Source organism: Cherax quadricarinatus, chromosome 31, assembly GCF_038502225.1.
Source record: "Cherax quadricarinatus isolate ZL_2023a chromosome 31, ASM3850222v1, whole genome shotgun sequence".
NCBI lineage: Eukaryota > Metazoa > Arthropoda > Malacostraca > Decapoda > Parastacidae > Cherax > Cherax quadricarinatus.
In genome coordinates, this window is record NC_091322.1 from 1,880,320 (window position 1) to 1,900,865 (window position 20,546).

Sequence of the window (20,546 nt, forward strand, 5' to 3'; positions counted from 1 at the left end):
GCTGGAGGTGGTGAGTGAGGGTAGTAGCTGGTGGGTGACGGTTCACCTTTGACCCTGCCGCTACTCACAAACAGCCTTCTAACGTCTTGAATTACCCTTAAAAACGTAAATCCACGCTCCACACCGCTGTCACCATTTATCATGTGGGAGTTCGACACGTGGATTAGGTAAGAAATACTCACGTAGGCTGGTAGTACGTATAATTACAGATAATGTGTGTAACGCCCTTGCAGCCGTACCTATCTCCTTGCTCACACTCGTAACACTGACTGACTGGCCGCCCAGTACCCATAGAGGGTCTTTGAATACTGCCAGGTCAGCTCAATATGAATAGACAGTGACTCAGGCAGAGACGGTTGGTCGTGAGTCAACTGGCACAGTGGTTACTGGTAACTGGTTACTACTACTGAGATAAAGTCGGTTCCTGATCAGCCGGGCTGTGGCTCGTACGTTGGTTTGCGTGCAGCCAGCAGCAACAGCCTGGTTGATCAGGCTCTGATCCACCAGGAGGCCTGGTCACAGACCGGGCCGCGGGGGCGTTGACCCCCGGAACTCTCTCCAGGTAAACTCCAGGTATGCTAGGTGTTCTAGTGGCCCCCTCTGTAATTAGTATTTTAAAACATGTAAACCACACAATATCCAAATTCTGTAAACTCAGCATTGTAATCCTTATAGAGAATAAACTTGATTTGATTATGAAGGTACTGTCACCTGCCACCAGGACGCAAAGGTGCAGCTTCACGGACGTCCTCTCTACCCGAGGATTGAGAGACGTTGATGGGTGAACATGGACAACCGGTGTAAGGAAACACGCCCACCAGGCTACGGGGAACCGTATCTTAGTGACAAAAACATTCTCCAGAGTTACCAGTCAGGTTTTAGGAGATCTTATTCAACAGAAACCTCCCTCATTAATTTGATGGATTACCTGAGAACTGAAATATGGCTGGAGAATTTCATAGATATGGTAACCCTAGACTTGTTGTTAGTTAGTTTAATATGTCTATTATGCACCCCATACCCATCCTGTGGGCGGTAGTCAAAAGATTAGAGGTACATAATGGGTCCAGGGACTGGGCCTCAAAGTTTTGATAGCTGAGCAAGTTACAGAGGTAATGAATTCACAATTTACAAAGGTAATGAACTCACAATTTACAAAGGTAATGAACTCCAGGTAGGTCTAGTCACAATCATGACAAGTTACAAAGGTATTTACAGATTACAGAGGTACACAATGGGTCCAGGGACCGGGCTCCAAAGTTTTGATGGCTGAACTAGGTACAAGGTAATGAACTCACAAGTTACAAAGGTAATGAACTCACAAGTTACAAAGGTAATGAATACTGTAAGAATGGTTACTTACGTTTATACATGGCTGCAATCATGAACAAATTTTAGAGTAATGAGCAATTCACACTTCCACACCCGGTCACAACTGTAGTGAGTTATTGGTGCAAATGTTGATTGCTGAGACTTGCAAAAGGCCTTCGACACGGTCAACCACAATATGTAAGAAACTACATTATTATAATTATAATCATGGGGAGCGCTAAACCCCTAGGATCATACAGTGCATATGGAGGGGATGGAAGTCATTCAGGCTCAATTCAAGAAACCGGAGCACAGATCCAATTCCCTAGATCAAGAGTCCTTCACCAGCGTTAAGGAACCTCCCTTGAAGGGATAAGAAACTACAAGCTATCGGCATAGGTTCTGTAGACTGGTTTAAGTCCTACCAGAACAACAGTAAACAAATTGTTAGTAACATGTGGGGTTCCCTGAGGTAGTATTTTGGGTCCTTTATTTCTGTGTTACGTTAATGACATGCCTATCAGTGTCAAATGCAAATTGCTATTGTATGCAATGACAGTGCTCTGTTAGTATCAGGTAAAGACCCACAAGACATTATAAATGTACTATCACTAGAACTAGAGTCCTGTAGCAAATGGTTAGTAGACAACAAATTATCATAACACTTCGGGAAAACTGAAGCTATACTCTTTGGCACGAAACATAAATTGGAAAAGGTAAATAATTTTAATATCCAGTGTAATGGGGAGCCCATTATTTCAGTAAATCCAGTGAAATATCTGGGAATCCCCTTTGACCCAAGCATGTGAGGAGAACTAATATGTAAAACGGTGTAGTAAAGAAAGCGAATGCCAGACTAAATTTCCTCTTACAGACAGGCAGTGTCTACCTACTGAAGCTCGCACAACCCTATGTTAAGTTCTTATGCAATGTGTTATAGACTACTCTTGCACTTCATGGTACTCTGCCTTAACACACACACAAAAAAAAAAATCTGAAAGATAAGCTACAAATCACACAGAACAAAATGGTGAGATTCATTCTGGACCTGGGTCCAAGAGAGTATGTAGTTAGTTAGTTAGTTTAATATGTTTATTATGCACCCCATACCCATCCAGTGGGCGGTAGTCAAAAGATTACAGAGGTACATAATGGGTCCAGGGACTGGGCCTCAAAGTTTTGACAGCTGAGCAAGTTACAGAGGTAATGAATTCACAATTTACAAAGGTAATGAACTCACAATTTACAAAGGTAATGAACTCCAGGTAGGTCTAGTCACAATCATGACAAGTTACAAAGGTATTTACAGATTACAGAGGTACACAATGGGTCCAGGGACCGGGCTCCAAAGTTTTGATGGCTGAACTAGGTACAAGGTAATGAACTCACAAGTTACAAAGGTAATGAACTCACATGTGTGCACTCTGACTCCACTGTCCACAATCCTACCATACCTGTGTCTGGCTTCTGACACAAGCATGCCACAATTTATGCTTAATGGGTTGAGAGCATTTATGGATGACAGAGAATCAGTTACAATTAAACTGTCAATCTTTGATACATAGATGCATTTCAGTGCAAGGGTAGGCCAGAATGAAGTACAACTGTATATGTTGAATGTTGAGGACAGAGTAAAACAACTAAAGCTAAATTACGTTGATAAAATTGCTTACAACCAATGTCCCCAATATCTTACTGCCAATTTTGTTAAGGTGGGGAACCAAAGCAATTATAGCACTAGGGGAAGAGAGAACAACTTTGCAGTACCTACAGTCAGTGATCAGGCTTCAAACACATTCTATTTTACAGCAGTAAAGGAATGGAATAGACTACCTGCACGTGTCAAAGCCTGTTATAGCATGAACCAGTTCAAGAAGAGAGCCAAAATGTACCTAATGAATATGACTAAAGAAAAGGAGGAGAGTGATTTCTTGTATATCTAACATACATGTACAATGATATGATACTTTACCCCTTGTATATCTCCTTTCATTATAAATACTTTTCACATAGTTAAGATACTTAACTGTTTGTAACTTTTAAATATTATTAATACTTATCACAAGGACCCCAATGGAAATAAATCACTTTTTTTTTTTTTTTTTTTTGGGGGGGGGGGGGTTATCCTTGGTAATCCACACATGCTATGTATGATAATCTATGTAACTGTATTTATGTGTACCTGTACCTGAATAAAAACTTACATATATATATATATATATATATATATATATATATATATATATATATATATATATATATATATATATATATATATATATATATATATATATATATATATATATATATATATATATATATATATATATATATATATATATATATATATATATATATATATATATATATATATATATATATATATATATATATATATATATATATATATATATATATATATATATATATATATATATATATATATATATATATATTATTGATTTAAATGCATAAGGAAGCACGATATTATAGATATTATACTGTTACGACATAATAATAAATATAGTCCCGCGCCCCCTTGCCTGTCTCTCATAAACCAAGATGGCGGAGTACGATCTCACGTCCAAGTTGGGGCCATTTTTGGACCGCCATTTGGTGTTTCCTCTTATGGAATTCTTATCTGTTAAGGGGGTGAGTTGCCTTTCGTGCTCGTTAACATTTGTATATGTATATTTGAGGGCACAGGCCTGCTGGTGATGACATTTGAAGCCTCCGTCTGGTAGGCACTTCCAGTCATCTGCCTCGCCATAAACATTAACTCAGTTGCTGTTTATTTTGCACCTAGTAGGTTAATACGGACACCAAGGTAAAGTTTATTGATTGTGTAAGCTGTGAAAATGCTTTGGGGTTAAACCATCTTGCTGTGTAGGTTAGACCATCTTACTGTGGGGTTAAACCATCTTACTGTTGGGTTAAACCATCGTACTGTGTAGGTTAGACCATCTTACTGTGGGGTTAAACCATCTTACTGTTGGGTTAAACCATCGTACTGTGTAGGTTAGACCATCGTACTGTGTAGGTTAGACCATCTTAATGTGGGGTTAAACCATCTTACTGTTGGGTTAAACCATCGTACTGTGTAGGTTAGACCATCTTAATGTGGGGTTAAACCATCTTACTGTTGGGTTAAACCATCTTACTGTGTAGGTTAGACCATTTTAATGGGTTAAACCATCTTACTGTTGGGTTAAACCATCGTAGTGTGGGGTTAAACCATCTTATACTGGGGTTAAACTACAAAATATTCAAGGAATTAATTATCATCCTTCCTTGCCTTTAATCCGATTATCTCCCATGGTCTGGGTGCTCTGTGATCCTTACAGAAGCACACAACAACATGTCAGTGCAGAGCTACATTCAAAAATATTTTATTTACAACTTTGAGTAAACAGTAAATGTTGATACTAAGTACATAAGTTTATTCAGGTACAGGTACACACAGATATGGTTGCAGCATATGTGTAGATTCCCTAGGATAACGCAAAAAAGTCAAAGTGACTTCTATTGTAAACCCTAATTAATTTTGTTTTGGTAAGTTACAGATTTTTAAATTATTACAATTATCTTCCATAGTATACAATGTGGGTATGGGGGACTATCAAAAAGTTCCTAGACTGCCACGAAAAGAATATATAGGCTTACCTAATCACCTAAGATGAAGTTCTTTCTTGAAATATTTTCCTTGAGAGGTTATGCACTGATCCAAGTGCCTCTGCCACTTCTTGATTCATTTCTGGAAGTCTTCTTTCCTGTGTCTAGCAGTGCCTACAATGCTGCTTGAATCTACATGTCATTAAATTGCAGCCCCTTGAGTGCCATTTTTATTTTTGGGAAGAGAAAGAAGCCATGGGAGGCTAGATCTGGGGAATCAAGTGGGTGAGGGATGACCGCCAGTTTTTGGAAAACAAGCATTGGTATTTCTGATTTTGAGTCAGCAAGGCACAAATTTTGCTGCCGCTTGCCGCTTCAGATTTTCAGTCATGATGTCTTGACACAATCCATAAGGAATTCCCACAGCACTTGCAATATCCTGGATTAGTCTTTTTTACTTTTTCAATGATGGCATCTGTTTTTTTACATTGATGGACAACCAGAGCATTCATCTTCCTGAACTAATGTTCGTCTTGCTCTGAATGAAGAAAACCATTCAAAACACTGTGCCCAACCCATTGATTCATTACCAAATGCTTGCTGAAGCATTTTGTGAGTTTCACTAGCCATTTTACCAAGCTTGAAACAGAATTTCTCACGTACTGTTTTTTTTTTCTTTTAAGGAATACATTGTTATACAAAAGACATTGCTGACACAAGAACAACTAATGTCCATCTAATATCAACAAAATAATGACCACACAAACTCGCCATACTATTTGACGAAGGAGTGTATTGTGTAGTGTGATCTACACTACCACCATGTTTCACTCATGAAGCTCACAAATATTTGAGTGTAGCAACTTTCTGATAGCATCTTGTATATTGTGGAAAGTTACTTATGTACAGTTTAGGACATTTATTAAAGAAACCGTTTTGCTGCGAGTGGCTTCTTCAGTCCTAATATAGAGATAACTAAGAATAAGTACATATAGTGGCAGGAGCCATATATTCATTTCACACACAGGGTGAAATGTTTCCTTTAATAAATGTCTTGATCTGTACATAAGTGACTTTTTCCACATCTTGCTGGTATCAGCATACCATATATTTTTGTTTGTGCGTATATTACCTAGGATAACTCGAAACTGTTAATGTCAGTAATGCTAGTGGCAGCTCTGCTCATCCACAGCTATTGCTGAACCAGTGCTTTAATACATCCTTTCTAAATATACATTTATAATAACTTGAATAGTTGTCTGTGTTGGTTAACCCTTTTGACTGTTTTGGTCGTATATACATACATCTTACAAGGTACCGTGTTTGACGTATATATATGTACTCATAAATTCTAGCGGCTTCAAATCATGCAGGAGAAAGCTGGTAGGCCCACATGTGAGAGAATGGGTCTGTGTGGTCAGTGTGCACCATATAAAAAAATCCTGGCGCGTGCAGTGCATTATGATAAAAAAAAACTCCGACCGTTTTTTTTAATTAAAATGCCGACATTGTTGTGTATTTTTGTATAGTATTTATGGCTGTATTCTCGTTTTCTTGGTCTCATTTGATAGAATGGAAAATATATTATAGAAATAGAGGTGATTTTGATTGGTTTTGCTATAAAAAAAAACCCTGTAAATGGAGCTCAAAGTAGGGGAAATGTTTGATTTTTGCCAATGTTCAAAAGTAAAGAAATAATGTCATTGTCCAGTTGTCATTCTGATATGCAGTCATGAATGGGTTGACATTATTTGTACAGTTATTACAATATTGCAGTAGTCTGCATAACAGTAAATCTTCTATTTTTCGTTTGAATAAAAATTCAGTAGAAAGCAAGAGTAATATCAGAGGGGCCTTGAGACGTGACTGATGAACAAAGAAAATGTTATTTTAGAGCCAGGAATGTCTGCTTTGTTCATTCTGGACCCTATTTTAAAATTGTCATATTTTTTAATTTTCGTGAAATTGGCCAAATTGCAAATTTCTGACCACGTTATTGGGTAGTTGAAATCGGTAAGTGGGCAGTTTCTTGTACTCAGTCGATAGAAAAAAACGGAGTTCTAAAGAAATAGCTATGAGTTTGGTTGATTGGAACAATGGAATTAGCCGAAAATAGGGCTCAAATTGGGCGAAATCGTCGATTTGTAAGTATCACCAAGGTTGCTAATTCTGAGCATAATTCTATCAGTTTTCCATCAAATTTCGTTTTTTGGTGTCATTACAATCGGGAAAAGATTCTCTCGTTTCATAATATTTTTTTTTTTTTTTTTTTTTTTTTGCGACACCAGGAGACACCTCAGGATTGGGGGTTGCGACAGTCAAGGGGTTAAATATTTTCAGCACTACTTAAAGGCTCAGTGACTTTATGGATTTAGTTTTTCCTCTTGAATATGCATAAAATCATGTACTGTATATTCCTTTTTATTTATTCTGGTTTTCTGTTTGTATAATATTAGCATATACCCCTAATTAGTTTTCAGAGTGTAAATTCAGTTCCTTCAACCTACATAAGAACATAAAGGAGGTGCCCAGTGGCAGGCCTACTGGGCCATGCTAGAGAGGTCTTAATTCTCACTCACTCAAGTGCTTATCTAGCCTATTCTCAAAGCTACCCAAGGCTTTTGTGCCAGTGATACTACTCGGGAGTTTGTTCTACTTGTCTGCAACTCGGTTACCAAACCAGTGCTTTCCTGTATCCTTTCTAAATCAAAATTTTCCTACTTGAACCTATTGCTGCTTGTTCTGTGTGATTATGATTAGATATTTTTAGCAAGCTATTTATATCCTTATTTATTTATTCCTTCCTTCCATTTATACACTTCAGTCATAAATGAAGTCCCTTTCACTGGCATAAGACAATGATTTTCAGATATATGATGAGACTGATTTGCAGAGGGCAAAGTTGGAGTTGCTTTCCAATACTAACATGGTGGATTTTGCAATGGACATCTATGCATCACTCTACCCTGACCAACTTGTCTCCGTAGAGCTTCCAGAACGCAGGTCTCGAGTTGTGTCTGAGTTGAAACATCTTCAGGTAAATTCTTCGTTACTTACACAACTCCTATACGTTAAACTAAATATTGCACAGTGCTGCTAACTGTGCTCATCATTATGTCATTTCTGAACACTTTAGTCTACAGTACTTTTAATCTTGCATTTTCTTCTAACTTAGATGTCTGTATTAGGCTGCTTATATCTACCCTCTGTTTAAGCAAGCATTATCCTGCCTGACAGTGAATGTTTAAATAAGTACAATCTAAAGAAAATATTTTATTAACTTTAATTCTTATAGTTGAGTCAGAATTAAATTTGTATTGCAGTGTTGAATATCTTGGAGGGGATTGTTGACCAGAAAGTTTTACAGGAAAAGTATGAGACCAGCTTCATACAAAGGAAATTTTTCTTAGCAAACATAATGTAAGAATTGTATATTACTGAATGATTGTTTCATTTAGGAAAACTTGTGCACTCTTTGACTTGTTCTTTTATTATGAAATATGTCTGTGTTTTGTATAATGCTGTATCGTATATCTGTTTTTACAGTAATTTCATTATTAAAGATAACTAAGTACAAAACTTCATTTTGAATTTATATGTTTCTGCAGACAGAGACTGAACCCATTTTCAAGATCTTCAGTGACAGTGATGTACAGAAGCAGCTGCAGACATCTCGTGACCATCGTACCCTCATGCAGTACCTTGTGGAAAAGCATGATGTGAGTTAAAACATTTGGTTTAACCAAACTGATAGGTTTTGTTTACATTTTGCACTTTCACTCCTGTCCATGCAAATCATCTGCAGTGTATCTTTGTTAACTGTGTGTAGATACTTCTGTCTTGCTTCCACAGAAAATAAGCTTTGACATAAAGAATACTTCTAAATTTCAAATAATGTGCATCATAATAACAGGAGTGGGCTTTCTTTGGGGCCAAATTGTATCTTGTTCATACCTTCTTCTCTTTCCACTCTCTCTCCTCTCCATCCTATCTTTACCTCTTCCTCCAATCTGTTTCCCACTTTTTTTTTTTACTCTTGTAAATAGTAAAGGCAATTAATGATTTGGTCAAGACTTTTACACATAATAGTGTGATTTAGAATATCCCTGAATTTTTTTTTTTTTCCCAACAAGTCGGCCGTCTCCCACCGAGGCAGGGTGACCCAAAAAGAAAGAAAATCCCCCCCCCCCCCAAAAAAAAATACTTTCATCATCATTCAACACTTTCACCTCACTCACACATAATCACTGTTTTTGCAGAGATGCTCAGAAAACAACAGTTTAGAAGCATATGCGTATAAAGATACACAACATACATCCCTCCAAACTGCTAATATCCCGAACCCCTCCTTTAGAGTGCAGGCATTGTACTTTCCATTTCCAAGACTCAAGTCCGGCTATATAAAAATAACCGGTTTCCCTGAATCCCTTCACTAAATATTACCCTGCAACAGATCGTCAGGTCCCAAATACCATTCGTCTCCATTCACTCCTATCGAACACGCTCATACACGCCTGCTGGAAGTCCAAGCCCCTCGCCCACAAAACCTCCCTTACCCCTTCCTTCCAACCTTTTTGAGGACGACCCCTACCCCGCCTTCCTTCTACAGATTTAAATGCTCTCCATGTCAATCTACTTTGATCCATTCTCTCTAAATGACCAAACCACCTCAACAACCCCTCTTCAGCCCTCTGCCTAATACTTTTATTAACTCCACACCTTCTCCTAATTTCCACACTCCGAATTTTCTGCATAATATTTACACCACACATTGCGCTTAGACAGGACATCTTCACTGCCTCCAACCGCCTCCTCGGTGCTGCATTCACAACCCAAGCTTCACACCCATATAAGAGTATTGGTACTACTATACTTTCATTACATTCCCTTCTTTGCCTCCATAGATAATGTTTTTTGACTCCACATATACCTCAATGCACCACTCACCTTTTTTCCCTCATCAATTCTATGATTAACCTCATCCTTCATAAATCCATCCGCCGACACATCAACTCCCAAGTATCTGAAAACATTCACTTCTTCCATACTCTTCCTCCCCAATTTGATATCCAATTTTTTTTTATCTAAATCATTTGATACCCTCATCACCTTACTCTTTTCTATGTTCACTTTCAACTTTCTACCTTTACACACACTCCCAAACTCATTACCTGGAGGTTACCTGGAGGGTATTCCCGGGATCAACGCCCCCGCGGCCCGGTCCATGACCAGGCCTCCCGATGGATCAGGGCCTGATCAACTAGGCTGTTACTGCTGGCCGCACGCAGTCCGACGTACGAGCCACAGCCCGGCTGATCCGGCACTGACTTTAGGTATCTGTCCAGCTCTCTCTTGAAGGCAGCTAGGGGTTTATTGGCAATTCCCCTAATGCTTGATGGGAGGCTGTTGAACAGTTTTGGGCCCCGGACACTTATGGTGTTTTCTCTTAGTGTACCAATGGCGCCCCTACTTTTTATTGGGGGCATTTTGCATCGCCTGCCCAGTCTTTTACTTTCGTAGGGAGTGATTTCTGTGTGCAGATTTGGGACCATTCCTTCCAAGATTTTCCAAGTGTAGATTATGATATATCTCTCCCTCCTGCGTTCCAACGAGTACAAGTCAAGTGCTTCCAAGCGTTCCCAGTAGTTAAGGTGCTTGACAGAACTTATACGTGCAGTAAAGGATCTCTGTACACTCTCTAGATCTGCGATTTCACCTGCTTTGTATGGAGATGTTAATGTACAGCAGTATTCCAGCCTAGAGAGAACAAGTGATTTGAAAAGGATCATCATGGGCTTGGCATCTCTCGTTTGAAAGTTCTCATTATCCATCCTATCATTTTCTTTGCACGTGCGATCGTGGCACTGTTGTGATCCTTGAAAGTGAGATCCTCAGACATTACTACTCCCAGGTCCCTTACATTATTTTTCCACTCTATTGTATGGCCGGAATCAGTAGTATACATGTACTCTGTTCTAGTTATTATCTCCTCCAGTTTTCCATAACGGAGTAGTTGGAATTTGTCCACATTGAACATCATATTGTTTACCGTTGCCCACTGGAAAACTTTGTTTATATCTTCTTGGAGGTTAACCGCGTCCTCAGCAGATGACAGCCTCATGCAGATCCTAGTATCATCCGCAAAGGATGATACGGTGCTGTGGTGTATATCTCTGTTTATGTCTGATATGAGGATAAGGAATAAGATGGGGGCGAGTACTGTGCCTTGTGGAACAGAGCTCTTCACTATGGCAGCCTCCGATTTAACTCTGTTGACCACTACTCTTTGTGTTCGATTTGTTAGGAAGTTGAAGATCCATCTCCCCACTTTCCCAGTTATTCCTTTAGCACGTATTTTATGGGCTATTACGCCATGATCGCATTTGTCAAATGCTTTTGCAAAGTCTGTGTATATTACATCTGCATTCTGATTTTCTTCCAGTGCATCCAAGGCCATGTCATAGTCATCCACTAACCTTTGCAATTTTTCTTTAGAATCTCCCATAAGCACAGTATCATCAGCAAAAAGTAACTGTGTCAATTCCCATTTTGTATTTGATTCCCCATAATTTAATCCTACCCCTCTCCCGAACACCCTAGCATTTACTTCTTTTACAACCCCATCTATAAATATATTAATCAACCATGGTGACATTACACATCCCTGTCTAAGACCTACTTTTACCGGGAAGTAGTCTCCCTCTCTTCTACACACCCTAACCTGAGCCTCACTATCCTCATAAAAACTCTTTACAGCATTTAGTAACTTACCACCTATTCCATATACTTGCAACATCTGCCACATTGCTCCCCTATCCACTCTATCATATGCCTTTTCTAAATCTATAAATGCAATAAAAACTTCCCTACCTTTATCTAAATACTGTTCACATATATGCTTCAATGTTAACACTTGATCTACACATCCCCTACCCACTCTGAAACCTTCTTGCTCATCCGCAATCCTACATTCTGTCTTACCTCTAATTCTTTCAATAATAACCCTACCGTACACTTTTCCTGGTATACTCAGTAAACTTATTCCTCTATAATTTTTACAGTCTCTTTTGTACCCCTTACCTTTATATAAAGGGACTATACACGCTCTCTGCCAGTCCCTAGGTACCTTTCCCTCTTTCATACATTTATTGGTCTTATTACTTTTCCTTTTATATCCATGGGGAAGTGGAATAAGAATCTTTCCTCCGTAAGCCATGTGTGTTGTAAAAGTCAACTAAAATGCCGGGAACAATGGGCTGGTAACCCCTTTTTCTGTAAAGATTACTAAAAAGAATAAGAAGAAGAAAATTGTCAAAGTGATTTAGAATATCCGTGAATACAGAATATAATTCCAGTCTCAATGGTAACTTTGTAGTTTTTGCTTAAGATGAGATAAGATAAGATTTTGTTTGGATTTTCAACCCCAAGGGGTTAGCCACCCAGGATAACCCAAGAAAGGCATTGCATCATCGAAGGACTGTCTTTCTTATTTCCATTTGGGTCCTCATTCTTGTCCCCCGGATGCGATCCACACCATTCGGCTAACACCTAGGTACCTGCTTGCTGCTAGATGAACGGGACAAGTGTAAGGAAACACACTTAATGTTTCCACCCTTGCTGGGGATTGAACCACAGACACTCGGTGTGTGAAGCAAGAGCGTTTCCTACCAGGCCACGGGCCAAATACATGAGAGTTTACCTGGAGAGAGTTAATATTATGTTTTGCTGCGGGGGCCACAGGGTCAACGCCCCCGCGGCCCGGTCTGATGAAATGGTAGAGAATCCAGGCCTCCTGGTGGATCAGACGATTTTGCCTGATCAGGCCAGGCTGTTGCTGCTGGCTGCACGCAAACCAACATACGAGCCACAGCCCGGCTGATCCGGAACTGACTTTAGGTGCTTGTCCAGTGCCAGCTTGAAGACTGCCAGGGGTCTGTTGGTAATCCCCCTTATGTGTGCTGGGAGGCAGTTGAACAGTCTCGGGCCCCTGACACTTATTGTATGGTCTCTTAACGTGCTAGTGACACCCCTGCTTTTCATTGGGGGGATGGTGCATCGTCTGCCAAGTCTTTTGCTTTCGTAGTGGGTGATTTTCGTGTGCAAGTTCGGTACTAGTCCCTCTAGGATTTTCCAGGTGTATATAATCATGTATCTCTCCCTCCTGCGTTCCAGGGAATACAGGTTTAGGAACCTCAAGCGCTCCCAATAATTGAGGTGTTTTATCTCCGTTATGCGCGCCGTGAAAGTTCTCTGTACATTTTCTAGGTCGGCAATTTCACCTGCCTTGAAAGGTGCTGTTAGTGTGCAGCAATATTCCAGCCTAGATAGAACAAGTGACCTGAAGAGTGTCATCATGGGCTTGGCCTCCCTAGTTTTGAAGGTTCTCATTATCCATCCTGTCATTTTTCTAGCAGATGCGATTGATACAGTGTTATGGTCCTTGAAGGTGAGATCCTCCGACATGATCACTCCCAGGTCTTTGACGTTGGTGTTTCGCTCTATTTTGTGGCCAGAATTTGTTTTGTACTCTGATGAAGATTTAATTTCCTCATGTTTACCATATCTGAGTAATTGAAATTTCTCATCGTTGAACTTCATATTGTTTTCTGCAGCCCACTGAAAGATTTGGTTGATGTCTGCCTGGAGCTTTGCAGTGTCTGCAATGGAAGACACTGTCATGCAGATTCGGGTGTCATCTGCAAAGGAAGACACGGTGCTGTGGCTGACATCCTTGTCTATGTCGGATATAAGGATGAGGAACAAGATGGGAGCGAGTACTGTGCCTTGTGGAACAGAGCTTTTCACCGTAGCTGCCTCGGACTTTACTCTGTTGACGACTACTCTCTGTGTTCTGTTAGTGAGGAAATTATAGATCCATCGACCGACTTTTCCTGTTATTCCTTTAGCACGCATTTTGTGCGCTATTACGCCATGGTCACACTTGTCGAAGGCTTTTGCAAAGTCTGTATATATTACATCTGCATTCTTTTTGTCTTCTAGTGCATTTAGGACCTTGTCGTATTGGTCCAATAATTGAGACAGACAGGAGCGACCTGTTCTAAACCCATGTTGCCCTGGGTTGTGTAACTGATGGGTTTCTAGATGCGTGGTGATCTTGCTTCTTAGGACCCTTTCAAAGATTTTTATGATATGGGATGTTAGTGCTATTGGTCTGTAGTTCTTTGCTGTTGCTTTACTGCCCCCTTTGTGGAGTGGGGCTATGTCTGTTGTTTTTAGTAACTGTGGGACGACCCCCGTGTCCATGCTCCCTCTCCATAGGATGGAAAAGGCTCGTGATAGGGGCTTCTTGCAGTTCTTGATGAACACAGAGTTCCATGAGTCTGGCCCTGGGGCAGAGTGCATGGGCATGTCATTTATCGCCTGTTCGAAGTCATTTGGCGTCAGGATAACATCGGATAGGCTTGTGTTAATCAAATTTTGTGGCTCTCTCATAAAAAATTCATTTTGATCTTCGACTCTCAGTCTGGTTAGCGGCTTGCTAAAAACTGAGTCATATTGGGACTTGAGTAGCTCACTCATTTCCTTGTTGTCATCTGTGTAGGACCCATCTTGTTTAAGTAGGGGCCCAATACTGGACGTTGTTCTCGATTTTGATTTGGCATAGGAGAAGAAATACTTTGGGTTTCTTTCGATTTCATTTATGGCTTTTAGTTCTTCCCGCGATTCCTGACTCCTAAAGGATTCTTTTAGCTTAAGTTCGATGCTTGCTATTTCTCTGACCAGTGTCTCCCTACGCATTTCAGATATATTGACCTCTTTTAGCCGCTCTGTTATTCTTTTCCGTCGCCTGTAAAGGGAGCGCCTGTCTCTTTCTGTTTTACATCTACTCCTCCTTTTTCTTAGAGGAATAAGCCTTGTGCATACATCGAGTGCTACCGAGTTAATCTGTTCTAGGCATAAGTTGGGGTCTGTGTTGCTTAGTATATCTTCCCAGCTTATATCGGTTAGGACTTGGTTTACTTGGTCCCACTTTATGTTTTTGTTATTGAAGTTGAATTTGGTGAATGCTCCCTCGTGACTAATCTCATTATGTCGGTCTGGGGCTCCGCGCATACATGACTGAACCTCAATTATGTTGTGATCTGAGTATATTGTTTTTGATATGGTGATATTTCTTATCAGATCATCATTGTTAGTGAAGATGAGGTCTAGTGTATTCTCCAGTCTAGTAGGCTCTATTATTTGCTGGTTTAAATTGAATTTTGTGCAGAGATTTAAAAGCTCGCGTGAGTGTGAGTTTTCATCAGAGCTGCCTCCTGGTGTTATTACTGCAACAATATTATTTGCTATATTCCTCCATTTTAGGTGCCTTAAGTTGAAATCCCCCAGGAGCAAGATGTTGGGTGCAGGAGCTGGAAGGTTTTCCAGACAGTGGTCAATTTTTAACAGCTGTTCCTGGAATTGCTGGGATGTTGCATCCGGAGGCTTGTAGACTATCACAATGACTAGGTTTTGGTTCTCGACCTTTACTGCTAAAACTTCCACTACATCATTTGAGGCATTTAGCAGTTCTGTGCAAACAAGTGACTCTGCAATGTACAGGCCAACCCCCCCCTTTTGCCTGTTCACTCTGTCACATCTGTATAGGTTGTAACCTGGGATCCATATTTCATTGTCCAAGTGATCCTTTATGTGGGTCTCAGTGAAAGCCGCGAACATTGCCTTTGCCTCTGCAAGCAGTCCACGGATGAAAGGTATTTTGTTGTTTGTTGCTGGCTTTAGACCCTGTATATTTGCAAAGAAGAATGTTATCGGACTGGTGGTATTGTTGGTACTGGGGGGGGATTTTTTTTCCGGCATTAGTATCTGTATCTGTCGGTTTGGAGTGGAGGCCATCGACTGTGGTTCCACTCCAGGAATGACTGGATTTGGTGTACGATTTCTGCCATTTCCTGCCAGTTTTTTTTCCTTCCTGGCACTAAAAAACCTCTCCCTCTTGAGTGGCTGTGGCTACCCAGGTTTTCCCATGGTCTGGATGTTTTGTATCTTTTTGTCCCCTTTAGATGGTATGCCTGGCAATTTAAGTTATAGCACAGTCTTTCCTGTACTGAAGAGGTACACAGTTCAGGGTGAAAAAGCTTACAGGAAGGGAGTTTGCATTTTCCTGTTGTCATATGGGCATGGCATTTCCTAGGGTGGTCATAGTTGCACGTCCCATCTGTTTTTCCAGATTTCCCATGCCAGCAGATACCGAGTGCATAGTATGTGCACAGGCTTGGTTTCCGTTTGCCTTGGGTTTCTGTGTCTGTATTCCCTGTTGGTGCATGTTTCCCTGTCTTACTTCTATCCTCCCTAGCACCAACAATGGAGCTCCCACCATTTGTTTTTGGTAATATATCCTCACTATTGCTAGTGGAGTCCTCTTGTTTGCTATTTCCTGCGGTATTTCTAGTTTGCAATATTGGTTTTATCTTATCTTTGACTACACTTGTTTCCCTACTATGGCTCCTGTCCCCTATGCGGTCATTCATATGTATTCCTTCCTGCGTATAATTCCCGACTACCTGGACAAAATCTCCAGCTTCACCATTACTGTCTCCCAGGACAGCATCTCCAGCTTCCCCATTACTGTCTCCCAGGACAGCATCTCCAGCTTCACCATTACTGTCTCCCAGGACAGCACCTCCAGCTTCACCATTACTGTCTCCCAGGACAGCACCTCCAGCTTCCCCATTACTGTCTCCCAGGACAGCACTATCAGCCCCCCATTTACTGACTACCAGGACATCATCTCCAGCCTTACAGTTTGTGACTACATGGCCAGTATCAAGGGCAGTACCATTCAGCCCGGACTTTTTATGTTCCCATCTGTTGTAGAAAGCTTCCAGGTTTTCTATGAAAGCAGCTTTGATGTTGACCTCTTTTAATACCCTTGTGATTTTAGTCCACAGATTTATCTCATTTGGGCATACCCAAAAACACTTCCCTGTTTTAATACTGCTTGTAGCTAGTTCTTGGATATCTGCACAAGGGGCGTGACACCAATTTCCACAGAAATGACAATTTATGCATGTGGAAGCCCGTTTGTTTGACTGACCACAGACTACACACAGCTTCATAATGATTTGAATGGTTGATTTACTGCAATTCTACTAGCAACCTCTTGAATATTCTATTAATAACCTGCTAGGTGGTGCACAACGAAACCGTTTGAAACCAGTCCAGGGTTCGGACCAGTCAAGGGTTCGGACCAGTCAAGGGTTTGGACCAGTCTATCTGATCTGATCAGTGGGTCACTTATTTAAACCATACTGGTCGGTGATTTGAGCTAACACATGAAGGATCTACTGGAAATTATCTACCCGAGTAATATGTGATTTGATTGATACAAAAGTATAACTTGCGTGTTGAAGAGCCGGTGACTGCTGGCACTCCTACAATGACGAACGGTCGAGCCTCCACCTTTGTTTATCAATCGCTGTATCTAGCTTCTCTATTTTTTTTTTCCGTCTCCACCACAATAAATGCTATATTATCACTATAGTTGACTGGTGCAAATTTTGGAGGAAGGGCGCTTTTTCTGTAGTAATAATTGCTTCTCGTTGTGTATATTGCGACCGCTGGTAACTACAGGTTATATGAAATTCACAGTAACGTCTGGTATTTCAAGAAAAAGAAACTAATGAAAGTCACTCCACTTCACTAAGTACCATTATAATACTGGTTAGTTGCTACTACAACACTGTATTCTGCTATTCACTGGTATCACTAGATTATATGCGAGTACACTAGCAGGCCAGGAAGATTATTAAAAACAGCTGACCTGTGGTAAGTTTCTGGCGACTTCTGGCACCTGCCTCTATAGGCTTATTACTTCATTTACAAATTCACCTGTTTTCAAATGACACTTTAGCCTTTATCATCAATATACTAGGGAGCCACTGTAGTATACACTATACACTATGTATACTCAATGCTTTCAGGGAGACTTTCTTTCCTCTGACACAAAGTTCAATATTATTATTTTTCCACACGGGACAGGCCTATGATTCCCCTCTGGCAGTAAACTCTGCTAGGAAGTGTACACTAGTATTACTTCTATTCTATTGATTGAGCACAAGAAATTGCCAAGTTAACTGTTTCAACTACAAAATAAAGTGATTGGAAATTGGTAATTTGGCCAATTTAACACAAAGTTCAAAATATTCCAGCTTCAAAATAGGGTCCAGAATAAACAATGTAGGTATTCCTGGAACTAAACTAACATTTCCTCTGTTCATTAGTTATGTTTGGAGGCTTTACAAATGAATTCCATTTTTATTTTTTATTCACATAATGAATTTTTATTCAAACCAAAAAATAGAAGATTTATTGTTATGCAATATTGTAATAATTGTATAAATATCATCACCACATTTGTGATTGTATATCAGACCCACCAGCTGATGTGTATTAGACGTGTGAGGTTGTTTGTTTACTTTTGAACATCGGCAAAAATTTAACATTTCCTCTACCTTGAGCTCAGTTTCAAGCCATTTCCAGTGCTAAAACCAATCAAAATAATCTCTATTTCTATAATATGTCTTCCATTCTATCAAATGAGACCAAGAAATCGCAAATACAACTATAAAAAACATACGAAAAACACTGCAGTGTCACTGTTTTAATCGAAAACCACGGTCTCGTTTTTTTTTCTCTCATTATACACTGTGTGTTGCAGGATTTGTTTTATGTGGTACACACATACCACATAGATGTATTCTCTCATATCTAGGCCCAAATTTACCACTCACAGCTTATCAAAGTGAGCTGAGCTCATGGCGTAGATCTATGGTTTGGACCCTGAGCGTAAAGTGTAGATCTACGGCACGGACCCTGAAAGGGTTAAATACACATCATATGGGTAAAAGTAAGAATTTGCATGTGATTTTTTTTGTTATTACAACCCAGGAGTCCCAAAGGCCTGTTATCCTGAGGGTAAAGGGAGCAAAATGAACACAGCAGAAAAACTTTTGACTTGTATTATTCTTCACCAATTTAGAAAAGAAGTATGTACACTATGTACAACAATAGGTATTAGTGCACTCCACGGTAAGCAAGGCAGAATAGAAGCCACTAGAGAGCAGACCGTGCTTCAACCAGCTCTAGAATGGGAATGACAGGGGCAGACAGGTGAGTGGTACCCACAACACCTCTGTGATTGCCAGAACCACTTTCTCATTGACTGGAACCTGGGTACTGATTGAACAACGGGGCCCCACCATCAACCCTTAGTATAACGAGCTTGTTTGGTAGGCTGTAGCAAGCGGGTGGTTAAATGATACGTCTTCGGAGGCTTCTTTCTTTATTGAAAGGTCGTGGTGGGTACACAGGCTTGTGTGTTTGTGCCCATGGCCTGGGCAGGGCCATCCCACAAGAGAGAGCTGGGAGGCCTTGTGTCTTGCTGCTAGGCCGCTGTGAGAGAGAGAGAGGCAAGTCTGGGCATACTGAAGTGGCAAGGCCTATAGATGGCAGCACCAGCATGGCGCGAAATATGAACTAAGCTGGCAGACAGCATGGGCTGTCTGTGCAGACAGTACAGGCTGTCTACATATGCTCGGCCACCTACCGCGCGTCGTCCCGACGCGACAATACTGGTGGTAAAAGAAACTTGGTCTCTCTCTCGTAGGAACAGGGCACAGAACACAAAATAAAAACTTATATATACATATGAACATGGAAAAAAAACTTCCTACAGGGAGGGAAGAAAAAAACATGTGGGGTGTGCTAAACATCGTGGTCAAAGGCAGTGAGCGTCGAAGGGGATCACTGCACGCCTTCCTGCGTCTGGACAGATACTGCAACACAGGAGACATCGCTGCAGCTGAGTTGTGACGTAACAGGGTACGGTCTCCTCTGGAACGGTGAAGCAGTCATCGTAGGAGTCACTGCAGGTTTTCACTCAACCTGGGGCATGACATGCTGGTGCCCTCGAGTGAGGCGTCGACAAAACTCGACAACTGGGCAGGACTTCTGGCAAGCGACTCAGGAGGACACTTCTCGACTGGTACTGTCGCTGGGCTGTCACTGCCGGCGAGCGTGGAGTGAGTTGTGGAGCGAGTCATGGCAGAGACGACTGGGCGAAACATCTGGGAGTCATAACATCATACACCAGACTGCAGTGAGAGAGCTAGCAGTCAAAGTGACATCTTCTTTGTGCAGGCTGCTCACTGAAGCTTGTGACACGAGGCTGACACAGCGCCTGCCGACAGGCCTAACTGCGGCTTGGCGAGTATCATCTCTCCACAGTTGGAGTTAAAGCAGAGGTTAGTCTAAGCGTCCCCAGACTTGTTTCTCTACATATAACTGCACTCTGATGGTCTGGAGGTGAAGTGAAACAAATCTCGATGGGAATCGTAGGAGGTACAATTCTGCAGAACATCACGAGCGACGAGCATAAAAGCTTTCTGTACAAGAGGGCTCGGTCACTCGGAGCTGTCTTGACATCAGCTGTCAAACGTACTGGTCACACGGGTGACTTAGCACAGTGGTGCTACTCAAGTCTGGCTCAGACCTCACTGGACACACGGAAACTTTACACACCCGCGGTACAACATGGCTTAAACTAGCAAATGATGCTTTTCTGTGCATAAACTGACTCTTAAGACATACTAAAATGTGAG

General features: G+C 40.9%; 1 protein-coding gene and 1 long non-coding RNA gene across 2 annotated transcripts in view; one reads left to right on the forward strand and one right to left on the reverse strand.

Annotated features, from left to right (window-relative positions):
- LOC138853461 (uncharacterized) overlaps nt 1-20,546 on the reverse strand; it is a 346,452-nt gene that overhangs the window by 236,303 nt on the left and 89,603 nt on the right. The window lies entirely within an intron of this gene.
- eIF3e (eukaryotic translation initiation factor 3 subunit e) overlaps nt 3,830-20,546 on the forward strand; it is a 98,866-nt gene continuing 82,149 nt past the window's right edge. Inside the window, exons 1-3 of the mRNA XM_070090155.1 lie at nt 3,830-3,963; nt 7,793-7,960; nt 8,532-8,642. Of these exons, the coding sequence (XP_069946256.1) occupies nt 3,874-3,963; nt 7,793-7,960; nt 8,532-8,642 (369 nt within the window). The 5' untranslated portion in view covers nt 3,830-3,873. The remainder of the gene's footprint in view (nt 3,964-7,792; nt 7,961-8,531; nt 8,643-20,546) is intronic.